This window comes from Scomber japonicus, chromosome 22 (genome assembly GCF_027409825.1).
Source record: "Scomber japonicus isolate fScoJap1 chromosome 22, fScoJap1.pri, whole genome shotgun sequence".
In the NCBI taxonomy this organism is placed as follows: Eukaryota; Metazoa; Chordata; class Actinopteri; order Scombriformes; family Scombridae; genus Scomber; species Scomber japonicus.
The window spans coordinates 22,217,521-22,234,923 of NC_070599.1; the positions used below are offsets into that span (position 1 = coordinate 22,217,521).

The window sequence follows — 17,403 nt, forward strand, 5'->3', positions numbered from 1 at the left end:
TTAAAAGATAGATAGATAGATAGATAGATAGATAGATAGATAGATAGATAGATAGATAGATAGATAGATAGATAGATAGATGGATGGATGGATAGATAGATAGATAGATAGATAGATAGATAGATAGATAGATGATAGATGGATAGATAGATAGATGGATAGATGGATAGATGGATAGATAGATAGATAGATAGATAGATAGATAGATAGACAGATAGATAGATAGGTAGATAGATAGATAGATAGATAGATAGATAGGTAGATAGATAGATAGATAGATAGATAGATAGATAGATAGATAGATAGATAGATAGATAGATAGATGGATAGATAGATAGATAGATAGATAGATAGATAGATAGATAGATAGATAGATACTCTATTGACTCCAAATGGGAAATTCAGGTTTCCAGCAGCTCAATGCAAGCATAAAAATAAAAAAGCAATGAACAGAAGACAGTAAAAAGAGTTGTAAAAGAAACACATGATACTAACATCTGTTATAAAAACACATGACCTAACAAAGTGCAAGTCAAAATAAAAACAATTGTACTAGTTGAAGTGGTCTAAATTGTGCCTATAACGAAAAAGATAATAAAAAACACCTTTTCTCACCCTTTAAAAGACTGTAAAAAGATTGCACCTCACCATTTTTACTGAGATCGGTTCCCAAACATTATTATAATTGTCCTGTGTGTTGAATCATTCGTATCATATTTCACATCATGTGTTTCTGTCAATCTGTTCATTCAATCTTCATCATTAAATCCTCATTGTATAACATCGCCACTAGATGGCAGCATTATACTGTGTTCCTGTACAAGGCTGACACTTCTAAGACAATCTGATTTTTTTTTTTTTTTTGGATAGAAAGACAAGAAAATATGAAGAAAGAAAATAATTGAATTAATGCAACTTTAAGGTATAATGCTCCAGTGTTGTGGAGGATTTAAATGAAGCCAAGAGATAAAGTGAAATAATACATTTTTATATGTATTTCCATTTATTTACAATGTCATAATTAAATTATAAACCTATTTTAAAAGGGAAACAAGTTCAAATTGTGTCAGTAAAAATAGCAGGGCATCAATAAAAAAATAAAGAATATTAAATAAGAACAAAAGCAATCAAAACAATTGCAGTAAAAATGATTTATTTCTTAGATTTATTATTTTTGGGCATTTTAAATCTTTTATGAACACACTCACGTCATATAGTACAGACTGCCACAACCAATTCATATTTAATAATTATTCTGTACCAATAAATACCAAAAATCTGAAGTGCAATTTTGATTTAGTGGGTCTGTAACTTCTTAGCAAGTTGAAATATGAGGTTAAGTAGTAAGTCGCCAGGAAATAATGTGTAATTTTGCACTTATTACTGTATAGGGAAAACACTTCCAAATAATAATTACTTCCTATTAAATATAATTATATGAGAATTTGATGGCTGAACATCTACAGGCAAGCTTATATTATTTGTAATAATACAGTTTCCAATAATAAATCAATAATAACTGAATGTTTATTTGAGTTTAAATGGAGTATAGTTCTTCTTCTGGGAATCAATTACCGCCACATGTTTACACTGTTGGTGTTTCCAGGAAGCTTTCAAGATAAATTGAAATCATTAGGAGATTAAAAAAACCATTAAAATAAATAATTATCTGAATATATTGAGCAAAAAAGGCTTAATTTTATTGTTCTTGGTGATAAAAAGTGAATCCAGTTAATTTCCAGGTTGTCAGTCAGTGCAGTTACCATCACCGGCCACCAGATGGCGGCATTGTACAATAAAGTTAACAATATGGGACACAGAGAAGACTACAGTATATAATGATTTTAATAGGTTTACAAATATGTTTTAAAGGTTTTAAACTGAACTATAGAGCAAGAGACTCTTATGACTATATATGTGTAATAAAAAATCACCATATTACACTGTATTATATTACAATTTGTAACTTTTATGTGAGCTAAAACGACGTGAGACTGTTTAAAAATCTTGTATCCTGTATATAAAAGTACGTTTTAGTGTGTTAAACCTTTACTTTATGTTATATTGTTCTTTTTTCTCTGCATCTTATTAAACTTATTAAATGTGTTACTTGAAAAAACAGCAAAAATATCAATTAAAAGTGATTTTAAATAGAATAAGTGTGTTAAATCTGTGTTTGGTGGTGTTTTAATAAGAAACATTCACTTGCTGCTCCGTTATCACTTTCTTTATTTTTTTCCCCCTTCAAAAACTCAGAGCCGTAACAAAAATACAAGCATTTTTCAATATGATCTCAAGTCATTTACAATATTCATATAGATGTACAAGTGAGAGCCGGTGAGCAAAAAAAGTGCTTTTAAAAAATCATCTTTGAATAATATTCATTTCATCATCATCAATAATAATAATTAAAAAAAACAAAAAAAACAAAAACCACAGTAAAGGGAAACAAAACTGCAACAAAATTAGACTTTCATCTACGGGGGGGGGGGGTTGAAGGTAAATATGATGAAAAGGAATAAATCAGTGCAGAGTCTACTTCAGCTAAACAAGTGATTCATAAGCAGAGAGAGGCCGACCAGTTTCATTACTGCAGAGAGAGGAAACCTTGCAACAGCGAACCTTTTAACAGATATATCACGAGTGGTGTCGAAGGTTTTCACGGGGCAGTGATGTGTTGGAACATTTTTCATGACCCACGAGGACCGAGAGAGGCGGCGGCTCGAGCGCGTCACAAATCACTGCCGCGATGTGGAAACTGTAAATCCACTTCATTACATGTGAGGGACCGTGAAGGTTTAACACGGCTGTGAAGGAAACACATCCCAACATCCAAAACACACACAAGTGGTTCTTCTGAATGAGTGTAATCGTGAAAACAGGTATTTGGTACTGAAAGGTGGATTATTTTACATTTAAAGGAAAAAAACACTGACATTTGCCAGACAACGTTAACTTTATGCTAATTTCCGGTTAATTTGAAGGTATACAACTGCTAATTTTGCTAAATGTTTTGGTGCAATTTGTACAAATTATAAGAAAAATGAATAAAAAAAAGAGTCATATGTTCATTGCTTAACCCTCCTGTTGTCCTCAGGTTAACTTTGATTCAGGCATTAACTCAAAAATGAGGTATAGTTTCATTTAAAGAGAGACCTATTGACTCTAATTTCCATAAAATATGTGTAAAACCTGTGATAATAAATTGAAATGAGGTTGGTTTGGGTCAAACACAGAATTGGGTGATAATTTAAACCTTTATGCTTTATAAACAGTCAAACCAACCAAACTGGGTCAACAGGAACATGAGAGGACAGTTTAAGGTGCAGTGTTTAACATTTATTGGCACCTTAATGAAATGGTCTTAACAGATGTGGAATATAATACTCATAAGTACATTTTAATTAGTGTTTAATCGCCTGGAAATGAGAATTGTTGTGGGTTTTTTTTGTCCTACATGTTTGAAAGGGAGAGTGGTGGGTTTTCAGTTGGTTGTAATCTGCAACCTCACCACTAGATGTCACTAAATCCTACACAATGGTCCTTTAATTTGCAAAAACGATGTTAGAAAGATATTTTTCAATGAGTAGTTTCCTAATAATTTCCAGGACATTTTTTTTCCAAGCTTCTGCTTAAGTGCCAAAAAAATGGGTTATGTAATTTGGTAGAATGGAAGAAATGTGCTTGTTTTTAAGAGATAAGCTGATATGCTAATGTGCAGTTTGACTACGCAATGAAAACTGAGAAGTGTCATGACTCATATGAATCAAAATATAATAAATCAGATGAAACCATTTCACCACTTTTTTCCATAACTTGTAACAAATTGCACCACATTCACTGTAAAAATGTTTGGTTTTGATTTGCTTTGTCTGTAAAATAGTGAAAGAAATCCATCACTGGAGTCAAAAAGTCTCATATGATGTCTTCAAATTGTTTCAAAACCTGAAGATATTGACTTGACTTCCATATAAGATACACAGAAGCATGTATAGTAATCTTCAAATTCAACAAGCAAAATCTTGGCCATTTTTGCTTGAGTCTAAAGTCCGAGCAACCTTGAATGCACCGGTCTGTCCTTGTAACTGCATTACCATACGATTAAAAATGTTACTTGGACAAACATAATGACTTTAGCAGACTAATGGTCTGACCTGAAACCAGTGGATGAATGGAAGATGTGAAATAAGTCCAAAAAAAAAAAAAAAAAAAAACTGATACTGATACACTTTTGAAAGGCAAAAAAACACAACTTTAACCTTAATGTGGTTTTCTAAGCAGGCGTATTTTAGGTTCAAAAGGTCTTTGCCTTGGGGGTTAATCTGCAATATTGGGGGTCAAGGAAAAAGAGGAAATGAGAAGTCTTCAGACAATTCAAACATTTCTACCCAACGAGGCAACTACTTCTCAGAGTGAGGAGAGGAGAGTGGTTTGGGATGGTGGTGGTGGCGTCCCTCTGGTTCACACAGCAAAAATAACATTCACTCAACTGGGATTAAGGCCGGACCACAAAACAACACATACACGCTAAAAAAAAAAAAGGGGGTGGGGGGGGGTTAAGGGGGAGACGGGGAGACGAGGTGGGGGGGTGACTTTAAAACAGTGTTGACCAGATGGAAACAAACACAAAGTCTGTGTTCGATCTGAAGATAGAGGAATGTTATTTTGACCCACTTAGACGATGAGACAGAGGAAGAGAAGAATAAGCATGTCTGTCTGTTATGAGGTTTTTTTTTTTGTTAGGAGCGATGAGAAGCATCTTTATTCATTTATTTCACAGAGAGGGAAAAAAAACAACCCCCCCCCCTCACCCCACCACCACCACCACCTTTCAAAACAACCCAAAAAATATCAGTAAAAGCTGTTTTGGGTTAAATATCAGGCAAATTACTCCATCGGGTTTTCATTAATCGCTGCTTCTTGCATTTCATTAAAGAAAGAAAGAAAGAAAGATGGTGCTCATTGACTGTAACTGAGACCGTAATCAACATCAAATAAAGGTACTTGTTGAGCGAGGAGCGAGTAGCGTGTGTGTGTGTGTGTGTGTGTGTAATCTAACCTCTCTATATCTAAATAAATTAACGAGGCCCGGCATGTGCTTTTCCTCGCTTGTGTTGCCAGATTTCCTGCCGATTATAGCACACGTATAAACACTTTTTTTTCTTTTTTCTTTTTAAGGTGTGTGTGCGTGCAGTTTCTCATTCACTCTCACTAATGTCTGACTCTTTTTCACTATCTCTTTCCACACACACACACACACACACACACACACACATAGACACACCTCAGTAACCTCGATGCCGGTGTGTAACTGAATGAGTGCTTGTTTCATGGCTGCTATACACTCTCGTTTCCCTGCTGTAATAACATCCTCACGCTCCTCTTCTCTATGTGTGCATTTGTAAAGGACGTGAATGCACACATGCACATGCACAGGTGTGTAGTTGCAACCTCTTCCTCGTCCAATATACATACAGGTGTGTGTGTGTTATTTGGTGTGTGTGGTCCAGTAAAATGCACAATGAGACCAAATGAGAGACATGCAAGCTTTGAGGTTAAAGGCCTTTTGTTCCTTCTGCACAGTCCTGTCTCTTCTTACCATGACAGACATATAGGTCAAAGCCCCCACCCCCACCCCTCCCTCCCCATCTTTACTGTATCCAGACCACAGCAAAGTATGGGTGGGGGTTTTAGGTGTCAATTTGAACCCCCCCTTGGGATTGTTTCAACCACTTAAAGTCTGCAGCAGCGAGTTAGATGAAGGGTATAAACTAAAAACAGATTATATTCCAATTAAAGATGTCAAAGGCTGATATAATGTGTGGTAACCACATCTGGTACCCTCATGGAGGTCTGAAAGGGGGGTGAGCTCTGTATGAGTAAGGCTCTTAAAATAAGGTGGCAACAGTCAGGCAACAAGCTAACAAGCTAATTTGCTCAGACAAGATGAATAATAAGAATTTCCATTACACCTAACAAGAATCAGATTTGGTGAAGTGGAGTTATTAGCTTTCTTTTCAAGAGTTAAACAAAAAGATTTTACCCCTCAGAGCTGAAACCGGGAGGACATTAGCTTAAAAACAGGTAGCCACTTTCTGTCCAAAATGCGAACATATACGCCTATCAACGTGCTCCAATGCACACACATAAACTAAATGTTAGGATTGACGGATTTACAGTCTTACGTATGAGCGTGGTATCAATCTTCCTACCAAACTCAAGAAAGTGAATGTATGTATTTCATTTTGAGGAGATTGTTCATTATCTGCTTGTGCTTTTTTTGTTAGGGGGTTGCAGCTTGCTACCAATATGTAGCCAAAGCTAGCTTCTGCAGTCGCCAAAATCATAGCAGTTAGTGATTATTGGCTAGCTAGAAAGTGTGAAACTGTCAAAATAAAAGCATAATCTCTTTGGATAATGGTGCGCTGGGTGAAGTGGAAGAGCATGAGGATCTCCAGTATGCTACCTTAAACATATCTTCTCTGTCTTTAAGATTTAGTAAAGCAGTAAGAATGAACTAAAGCTGGTAGTTAAAGATGCTAACATGTTAGTAGAAACCTCTTTGACTGGATCATGTTTGAAGGGGTCGTCCGACTGCTTTGGGTTAGGGTTTGAACTGCTGGATTAAACCGGCTTCTTGACCACGGTGTGTGTGTGTGTGTGTGTGTGTGTGTGTGTTTTTAGGTCAAAGGTCGCCCTGCAAGGTGTGCAAACAGTATCCTACAAACCCTTACAATGACAAAACAGACAAAGCTTCCTTATCAGCTAACATGTTAGTGTGGTGATAATAATAATAAGGTCTGTTGGGGTTGAAAGAAAGAACCTTGTTTTCATACAAACATCAAGGTGGCAGAACAGGAAAAACAAAAAACAAAAAAAGGCAGATGGTATGTGAGTTTATCTGCTCTTCCCATCCGATGTATGTCCACAAAGTGTTTACAGAGCCTTGTTATTCTAGCTAGAGATGGTTCAGTCTGTGTGGATCCAGGATCACAGACACCAGCTTGACTTCACCACTCCAGGTCAGTCTTTCTCAAACATGCTGGTAGCTGACCGTAGATGCTCCGATCGCTCCACAGAGAGACACAATTTACTCCATTCAGGTCTAAAAAGGGCCCCCAAAAAAAGATACCACGTCCCCTTGATCTAATTCATTATGTTCAAAAGTAGAACCGATTATAGAAGCGCTCCTTGTCCGAGAGTCCTGATGGATATCAGCCACTGTCTTAAATAACATGTTCTATGAATACAACTGGTTGAACTAAATTCAAACACACAAAAAAAAGAAAGTAAGAGAAGTACATTGAGATAACCAGTTCTCAGACAATCAGCTTCTTTGTGGAGCCAAGATACAGGAGTCTCTTTCCCATGAGACCGGAGTCTAATAGTGTCCATTAAGAAAACAGGAAACGTAGTGTTTGTCATTCGCAAATCTCCCATAAAGGCATGTATCCCATTTTCATTTTCCTTAAAGCGCTCATAGAGGACGGCACGGAGGACAAGGGAAGTCCCAACAGGTGTGTCTTTTGTTGTCTCTGTCGACCCCCCCTTCGTGCGTTAATCAACTTGTTTTCATTAAGCCAGCATGATGGAGCGATGGAAGAACAAGGCGGGAGCGTCCCACAGCGATGACTCTTCGCTTCTGTATTTCCTCTTTAAATGAAAAGTAAAAGTAAAAATCAAATGCAGAAGGAGGCAAAACAAAAGCACAGATTGAATTAAATGAAAAAAACAAAAAGATTTCATGCTCTCTCGCTCTCTCTCTCTTTCCGCAAGACTCCGTTATAAAAAGAGAAAAAATCAAAAGCAAGCCTTTTCTTTGACGAGTCTCTTTGCCCGTAGAAAGTATGAAAGCCAACGAGAAACAAAAGTACACCTCTAATAACTCGGCCTCTCGATAACTCAGTGTCTCTTCTGTTTCCTCGTTTTATCAACCAAGAAAGGGAGGGAAAGAGAAAAACAAGACAAGAGATAAAGTTTTCTCTCTCTTCGTCAATCGATTCCAACGAATATCGGTATTTTCTTCCTCTCGTAGGTCAGCAACCGGCCGGCACATCTGACATGAAGTCAAACTCGTTCTGACCCAGCCAGAGTTCAGGCAGCTCGTTGGCTCGGTCCAAACCCAGCTCCACCACCAGAGACATGAGAACCTCCTCGTCTACTGGGTCAAAGTCGATAATCCCATTGGCGCCGGAGCCTTGGTTCCCCATGCTGATGCCGACACCCATCCCGCCTCCTCCGAGACCTCCCGAAGGCCCCAAGATTTGGTTTCCGGCTCCCAGAGGCGAAGTACCGAACCCCCTCTGAGCTCCGCCGGGCGTCGGGTGTCCTGCAGAAGCGCCGGCGAGGTTCTGGTAGTGTGAGTTGAGCTTCTGGAGCTGCATGCTGGCGATGAGGTGCGGTCCCGTCTGGAGGCAGAAAGGTTGAGGTTTGGAGAGCGGCGCCGACGTCAGGGGCGACCCGGGCGAGGAGGCGGCACCGGCGGACGGGGAGAAGGGCACGACGGAAGTTTTGGATGAAGGGTAGTGGAGCAGGGTGGTGAGAGGAGAGGCAGAAGAAGAGAGGTCCTTCATCGCAGCGTGGGCGTTGCTAGGGAACAGCAGTGAGGTCATCACCAGGAAAGCCTACAGGAGGAGGATGAAGGAAAGGATAGACGTTACGCACTGTCATCAAACTGGGACATAAGGAGGAAGAGATAAGCTGAACAGATTCCTGCTTCAAAAGGTCGGTGATATCATAGCGGCTAGATGTCAATAAAGATAGGACGTTATTGTAAGAGAGACACCTACCTCCAAAGAATGAAACTGTTCAACGTAAACCAACAGCTGCAAGAACATTATTACACAAGTGTTTATAAGTTTAAGATCAGTATCAGTAGACTAGTGTGGACTGTTCTCAGCTGCAAGGATTAGTTGTGTAATAGATTATTTTACTGCAGGTCACTTTTACTGGCACTTGAGTATTTTATTATCATTTATTACAAATATAGACACAGATATTTGTTTTATTAGTACAACTTTGGGGTATTTTTAGTAAGAAGTTTTTAGTTATTTTTACATTGGATAGTCAGAGATGTGTTTCTATGTGATGTTACATGTGACTGTCTTAAGTGTGGATCTATCTACCTTACCTACCTACCTTTCTTTCTCTCTTTCTTTCTTTCTCTCTCTCTCTCTACCTATCTACCTACCTTTCTTTCTTTCTCTCTCTCTCTCTCTCTCTCTCTCTCTCTCTCTCTACCTATCTACCTACCTACCTTTCTTTCTTTCTTTCTTTCTTTCTTTCTCTCTCTCTCTCTCTCTCTCTCTCCCTACTTATCTACCTACCTTTCTTTCTTTCTCTCTCTCTACCTATCTACCTACCTTTCTTTCTTTCTTTCTTTCTTTCTCTCTCCCTACCTATCTACCTACCTACCTACCTACCTACCGTTCTCTCTCTCTGTCTCTCTCTCTCTCTCCCTACCTACCTACCTTTCTTTCTTTCTTTCTCTCTACCTATCTACCTACCTTTCTTTCTTTCTCTCTCCCTCTCTCTCCCTACCTACCTACCTTTCTTTCTTTCTTTCTCTCTACCTACCTACCTACCTTTCTTTCTTTCTCTCTCTCTCTCTCCCTACCTACCTACCTACCTACCTTTCTTTCTATCTATCTATCTATCTATCTATCTACCTACCTACCTACCTATCATCTACCTACCTATCTACCTACCTATCTACCGACCTACCTACCTACCTACCTATCTATCTAGTCCAGTCCATTGTCAGAAATTCAATAAACAACTTTTTTGATGGTTGATTGATAGTTTCAGTCTTTTTTAAAAGCAAATATGCCAAAAACAATTGCTGCTTTTAGCTTCTAATATGTGAAGATTCAATACTGTTCTTTGTTATACATGACAGTAAATTGAATATCTCTTTGTTTTAGACTCTTGCTCAGGCAACATAAGACATTTAAAGACATAACCATTGACTCTGGGAAACTATAAACAGGCATTTTCACAATTTCCTGACATTTTATCGACAAAATGACCAATTAGTTGCAGCCCTGCCTCATACCTCTGTGTATTCTCTCCCTTTGCCTGTCTTGATATATTTGGGTAATTGATACTGATCCTATGCTGCTGATGCCTCGTTCATGTCATGACGTTCAAACTGTAATTACGAGCAGCGGCTGCGATATCTCCCACATGGCAGAAACACTTCCTGCAGTGTTGATTAAAATGGTGCCAGAATGACTATTTAAAAAAAACAAAAACCCTGTTGTCGACAGTTCGAGGTAATTAACCCTTTATTGGGCAAATAATTATATTTGGTTACTTCTGTAAATATCCCAAAATATCCTTCCTTCCTTCCTTCCTTCCTTCCTTCCTTCCTTCCTTTCCTTCCTCCCTGCCTTCTTTCTTCCCTTCCTCTTTTCCTTTCTCCCTCCCTCGTTCCTTATTTCCTCCGTCCTTCCTTCCTTTCCTTCCTTCCATCTGTCCTTCCTCCCTCCCTCCTTCTCTCCTCCCTTCCTTCTTTCCTTCCTCTGTCCTTCCATCCTTCCTTTCCTTACTTCCATCTGTTCTTCCTGCCTCCCTCCTTCTCTCCTCCCTTCCTTCTTTCCTTCCTCCATCCCCCTTTCTTCTTCCTTCCTTTCCTTCTGTCTTCCCTTCCTCCCTCCCTCCTTCTCTCTTTCTTTCCTCCCCCTTCCGTCCTTCCTTCCTTCCTTCCTTCTTTCCTCCGTCCTTCCTTCCTTCCCTTCCTTCCTTCCTTCCTTCCTTCCTTCCTCCCTTCCTTTCAATGAGTGCCCTATAAAGGGTTAAAGCTCATATTAAACACAAATAGATGATACGGTTTAGAGACTGTCAGTTCACACCTGCTTTAATTGACTAATGACTAATTTAGGATACAGCTGTCATTTAATATGGTAATCCCATACTAAGACATTAATATGGCATCAGGGATTGAGATATAACCCTCTTTATTTGTCACATATCTTTATTTTATATTCTAAAATCTACATGAACTAATCCTTCCCTCCTCCCTTCCTCCCTCCCTCCCTTCTTTCCTTCCTTCCTTCCTTCCCTCCTCCCTCCCTCCTTTCCTTCCTTCCTTCCTCCCTCCCTCTCTCCTACCTTCCTACCTTGCTTCTTTCCTCCGTCCGTCCTTCCTCCCTCCCTCCCTCCTTTTCTTCCTTCCCTCCTCCCTTCCTCCTTTCCTTCCTTCCTCCCTCCTTTCCTTCCTCCATCCTACCTTCCTTCCTTCCTCCTTTGCTCTTTTCCTTTCTCCCTCCTTTCCTTCCTCCATCCTACCTTCCTTCCTTCCTCCCTTCCTTCCTCCCTCCTTTTCTTCTTTCCTTCCTTCCCTTCTCCCTTCCTCCTTTCCTTCCTTCCTCCCTCCTACCTCCCTTCCTTCCTTTCCCTCCTTCCTTCCTTCCTTCCTTCCCTCCTACATCCTTCCTTGCCTCCTTCCTCCCTCCTTTCCTTCCTTCCCTCCTTTCCTTCCTTCCCTCCTCCCTCCTTTCCTTCCTCCCTTTCCTTCCTTCCTCCATCCTTCCTTCCTTTCCTTCCTCCCTTCCTCCCTCCTTTCCTTCCTTGACTCGAGGACAACAGGAGGGTTAATCTGTAATATCTATCAAACCTTTGAGCGTTTATTTTCGGCAGCTCACATGCAAAACAGAAGCTGCTCACAGTGTGTATGACTTTATTAACACCTCAATGTGACATTTCAAAGCTGGAGTTGTTTTTTTCTCTCCCTCCTTCTCTCTTTCGCTGCAGCTGTTGAGTGTTTTTAGAGCTGCTGGTTTTCTTTAGTCTATAATAAAGAGCAGCTCCTCCAGCTCCGATACATCACATGCAGGTGTGACTCAATCCATCAATTAACTTGTTTTTTTTTTTTTGTGTGTGTGCATGTTTCTACTCGGCTGCTACTTGTGAAAAATGCAACGTGTTGTTATGGCAACAAAGGTGGTGCAGGATATCCGAGGAGTAGCCAGGTTTCACTTTATGGTAGCAGCAGAGTTACTGAAGCATAATATTTGCTTAATATTTCTGTTGTTTGACAGCAGGGACTTTCCTCCTGCATTCGGTTGCCTGGTTACGACAAATAGTCCAGATTTTTCTTATTGTTAAGCAGAATAAAGACACAAAAACATCAAGTTAATGCGTGTTAATAATTAAATTAAAGGAATAGTTTGACATTTTTGGGAAAGATGCTTATTCACTTTCTTGCCAAGAGTTTTATAGCTGATATATTTTGAATGTTTAGCTCACTTTTATTCACATTTAGCTCATTTTTCTTTCATTATAGAGACAGAAATTAATATAAAACATGTTATCTATATATAATTGTTAAAATATGGCTGATTATAAAAGAGGTTACATCTGAAGTTAGACCTTTAAGATTTTGCTCAGGAGGGTTTTTTCCTCATTTTTTAATATTTAACATGTTACTGAATACATATATTACTATTTTTAATTCTATAGCAGCCATAGAACACAACATGTATCCATAGCAACCATAGAACACGATCTGTATCTATAGCAACCATAGAACACGATCTGTATCTATAGCAACCATAGAACACAATCTGTATCTGATAGACCTTTAAGTTTTTGCTCAGGAGGGTTTTTCCTCATTTTTTAATATTTAACATGTTACTGAATACATATATTGCTGTTTTTAATTCTTTAAAATCAATATTTTCTTTTATATATTTAGTAAATAAATCATGATGCGGGCTTATTTGGAGTCACAGTACCAATTAAACCCACTTTATTCATCAAATATCTTTATTTTATATTCTAAAATCTACATGTACTAATGAATAGATTTTACAATGAGAGATAAATGTTGCTTTATAAGAAATGATCTCCCTTGTTAATCATGTCAGTATCCATGAAGGAAGGAAGGAAGGAAGAAAGGAAAGAAGGATGGATGGAAGGAAAGAAGGATGGATGGAAGGAAAGATGGATGGAAGGAAGGAAAGAAGGAAGAAAGGAAAGAAGGAAGGACAGGTGGAAGGAAAGAAGGACGGATGGACAGATGGAAAGAAGGAAGGAAGGAAAGACGGAAGACAGGAAGGAAGAAAGGAAGGAAAGAGGGAAGGATGGACAGATGGATGGAAGGAAGGAAAGAAGGACAGATGGAGGGAAGGAAGGAAAGAAGGAAGGAAGAAAGGAAAGAAGGAAGGAAGGAAGGAAGGATGGAAGAAAGGAAGGAAGGAAAGAAGGATGGAAGGAAGGAAGGAATTAAGGAAGGATGGACAGATGGAAGGAAGGAAGGATGGAAGGAAGGAATGAAGGAAGGAAGGACAGATGGAGGGAACACTTACCCTAACAACTGAGCCTATTACATCGCCATAGCAACCTTCCTAACTCTTCTAACTCTCTGGTAGCTTTGTTACATTTGCAGTTGAATAAAATGCTTCATATGCACATTTTAAACAACCACCACGTCTCTTCAGCATGAAAAAAAAAATTAATCACTACTGTAGCGGCCTCGTACAGAACATTTGAACACTGCAAAAAAAAAAAAAAAAAAAAAGACGGATGAGAAATAACTCAAGTGGTCGTTTAATAGCATTTCCTGCCGAACACGAGGCAGCTTCAGACCACAACAACAAAGGCGTTGTTGACTTTAAGGGGGCGGCTTTACTCATGTTCTTATGACCCAGTAAATCACTGCAGTCAGATCTGTCTGGGAAACGTACGACAAGCCGACGCTGGTGCCTGAACGTCCGCATGACTCGTTGTGTTGAGAGTGTGTGTGTGTGTGTGTGTGTGTGTGTGTGTGTGTGTGTGTAAGTGTGTATTCGCTTGATGTCTGCTTTTCCTCTTGACCTATTGAGCAGCAAATTAACCATGAAAAGGCCGCAGGGAGAAGGCCTGTGGGTATCAATGGGGTTAGTGAATGTTTATAGGTCTATATATGTGTGTGTGTGTGTGTGTGTGTGTGTGTGTGTGTGTGTGTGTGTGTGTGTGTGTGTGTGTGTGTGTGAGAGAGAGAGAGAGAGAGAGAGAGAGAATAGACTCCACAATACAACAGACTCTTTGAGGATCTCAAACAGTGATTGGGTCAAATGGCAGGATAAATACATATGGACCCTGAGAACAGAGCATATGTCTTAGTGTGTGTGTGTGTGTGTGTGTGTGTGTATGTGTGTGTGTGTGTGTGTGTGTGTGTGTGTGTTAGCGTGACAGTGAGAAAACGCCATTGAGATGTGTGCGTGGAGGTAAAAAGGCCGAGTTTAGTGCGTGTGTCTTGCAAAAAGACTCCTAGAGGCTCATGTTAAAGTCCCTGAGCTGGTTTATATTACACACAGTTCAAACAGCATGTGTGCAGAAACACACACACACACACACACACACACACACACACACACACACACACAGTCACACACATCATGCGGCCATCCTTTGAGTAAGTTAATCGCTTAATAATATGTACCGATCCTCTACCCCTTCCCTCTCTCTCTCACACAGCCCCTCCTCCCAGCGCTGGCTCTTATTTAGCAAGAACATAATTGCTACAGGCAGGCATGCAGCTGCACTCGACTGATAGAGTTAACACACACACACACAAACACACACACACACACACACAAAGATACCAAACAGCTGTCAATGGCAGGTCTGTGTGTGTGTGTGTGTTCATTATTCATCGACTGATTACTGTCAGGGCCAGGCTGCACATGGTGTATCTGCTCAACAGCTTTCCAGCACATTGAGTCCAAGAGACACAAACAAAATGTATAAAACACACACACACACACACACACACACACACACACACACACACACACACACACACACTCCTAAATGCATGCATTCTTCTCTCAGGCATAGAAAAGGCGCTTTAGAAACACTTTATAAATCAGAAACACTACATATAAACATTTTAAAGGTGCATCAGGAAACATTTCTGCACAAATTAAACTCTCATGTTGGGTTAAAAACACTTTTCAAACCATTAAAAGTGACACATTTAAACTTACAGAGGACATAACATGCACATCTAAAGGAGTTTTTTTATATTCATGGGCTCTATTGGAACATCTTTGCATGATTAATATTTAAAAACCTTCTTATTTATCTTTTAATGGTCCTTTATGCAGCCCTTCAGTTCAGCCTGTGTCTCTTAATTGGCTGTTTTAGCTCCTGTCTCTTTAAGGAGTTCACTTCATTTTCTTGTTCTTTACAGGTGGGGAGTTCTGGTCCTCTGAAATGAGGCCAACCAGGAAGTAACTTAGAACTGCATTCTATCAAAAGGCCACCAGGGGGCGACCGTCTCTATACAAGTCAATGGAGAATTCACCAACTTCTCACTTGATTTCTAACCTCAGTAAACGTTTTCAAAATGTGTTTATGGTCTCAATCGCTAGTTTAAAGCCTTCTTCAATGCAGTATGATGTTCATTTGGGACATTTTGGCCTCCCTGATTTTATATGTGACGATAAAGCAGGGTATGCATTAGGGCGTGGCTACGTCCTGATTGACAGGTTGATTGACCAATGTCCTTGAGATCCAGCCCTCGAAACCATAGCAACCTCCCCGCTCCGCCCATGGCTCCGCCTCATGCCCATATACTGTAAGTAGAATCCGTGTTTTTATTTTTCCCAGCATGCACCTGAAATTTTCAAGATGGCGCTGCCCAGATTCCAAACTATTGGCTTCCCAGCGGCAGTCCACAAACCAATGGGTGACGTCACGGATGTTACGTCCATTTCTTTTATACAGTCTATCTTTACTGGAAAGTTAAACTCATAAAAGCCAAATTTGATCCGAAATAGGGAAGCGGATAAGGTGAATAACCAACGTTAGCAACAGGTTTGACGTCATCACAAGGAGGAAGTAACGCTCAGAGCAGGTTTAACATAGATATCCGACATTATTACAGTATATAAATAAGAGAAAATGACAAAAAGCATGATATGGCCCCTTTAAAATGTGTTAAAATGTAATAAAGCTACTACTCCGCTGTTTATTGGGGTGAAATATGAAGCTTTAATCCATATTTGGTAGCAACTTAAATGTTCCTGAAGCACTTTATTAAAAACCTAGTATTGCATGTCTGCTCAGAATTGCACCCAAATTGTTTACTTCTTCTTTAATCAAATAGTTTCTGTTTCAAATCAAACATTTTTCATCATTGCCATTTTTTTGTTTCTTTTCTTTCTTACAGCTGCTTATATTTACATAACATATAACATATGAGACGTTTAGCTTCTTTTGTTATAAATGAAAAACAAAAGTTTAGTAGAAAAACATGAAGCATCAAAAAGGAGTGTGTGTTTTGGATCTATCTCTGGAGCTATATATATATATATAAAAAAAAAAAAAGGTGATAGAGCAAAGCCAAGATGTTCATTTCGGAGGGTTTTATGAGGATTTCACGGTCAAACAAGCTAATTTTTCAGCAGGGCCTTTACTTTATTTCCTAAAAAGGTCGACTGGTTTCATTTAGCTTACATCGATATAGACCTCAGGGTTTTTTTCTGATGCCTCATTGTGGATATTGTAAGTTTAAATCCATCTAAACACTCATCTATGAATGTGTTTTTGAGGCAGAAGTTGCACCAAAAGGTATCACTGTTTGTTTTCATTGAGGTTTCGTGGCCGTTGTGGTGTTTCTAAGTCTTTTTTTAAGAGCATGTGTCATGATTTTCCAGTGGTGCTTGTGTCATTTTGGTGATTTTAACTTGGCAAAACCACATAAACTTGAGAAACTTGCAGTATATATAAATATAAATATAAATATATATATGGAGTGCAGATTTCCTATTTTTCTAAAAAGGATTTAAATCAAGTTGTCGACACACAAGTTAGCGTGTGTAGTTTTATGTTGTGTTTGTCCCCAAAAATAAAGTGTTCCAGTTGTGAATTCGAGCTCCTAAATTGAGTAATTTTGACATTTATAAGAACACAGCAGACGTGAAAATGCCTCGAGGAAGTCAACACATAGCAGCTTGTTTGTTTTAGGGGGGGTGAGAGAGAGAGAGAGAGAGAGAGAGAGAGAGAGAGAGAGAGAGAGAGAGAGAGAGAGAGAGACAGAGAGAGACAGAGACAGAGAGTGAGAGGGAGAGAGAGAGAGACAGATAGAGAGAGAGAGAGAGAGAGAGAGAGAGAGAGAGAGAGAGAGAGACTAAAGCTGAGGATAGAACACAGAGAGAAGGAGGGATGGAGGAGAGAGAGAGAGAGAGAGAGAGAGAGAGAGAGAGAGAGAGAGAGAGAGAGAGAGAGAGAGAGAGAAAGAGAATGAGATTGGCTGACTCATTGTAAGCTCATAAAAGCATAAAACTGACGCCTATACTGTTCTGGTCTCTGAAAACGAGGATGGATCGGAGTCAAAACCCCCCCCCCCAAAAAAACAGCCCAAACTGTTGGCTGGTCTCCTCTCGGGGAGCCGGAGGGCGGCGTGACGGGACT

The 17,403-nt window shown here is 39.4% G+C and overlaps 1 protein-coding gene across 1 annotated transcript; it reads right to left on the reverse strand.

The window, feature by feature from the left end:
• Positions 1 to 7,722: 7,722 nt before the first annotated feature.
• On the reverse strand, positions 7,723 to 8,612 carry cited1 (Cbp/p300-interacting transactivator, with Glu/Asp-rich carboxy-terminal domain, 1). Its single transcript, XM_053343799.1, has one exon. The coding sequence runs from the start codon at positions 8,610 to 8,612 to the stop codon at positions 8,037 to 8,039; it is 576 nt and encodes a 191-aa protein (XP_053199774.1). The 3' UTR covers positions 7,723 to 8,036.
• Between the last annotated feature and the right edge of the window lie 8,791 nt (positions 8,613 to 17,403).

What these genes read in the sequence shown, in the direction of transcription:
- cited1 (XM_053343799.1), bottom strand. Translation starts at nt 8,612, where the DNA reads ATGACCTCACTGCTGTTCCCTAGCAACGCCCACGCTGCGATGAAGGAC.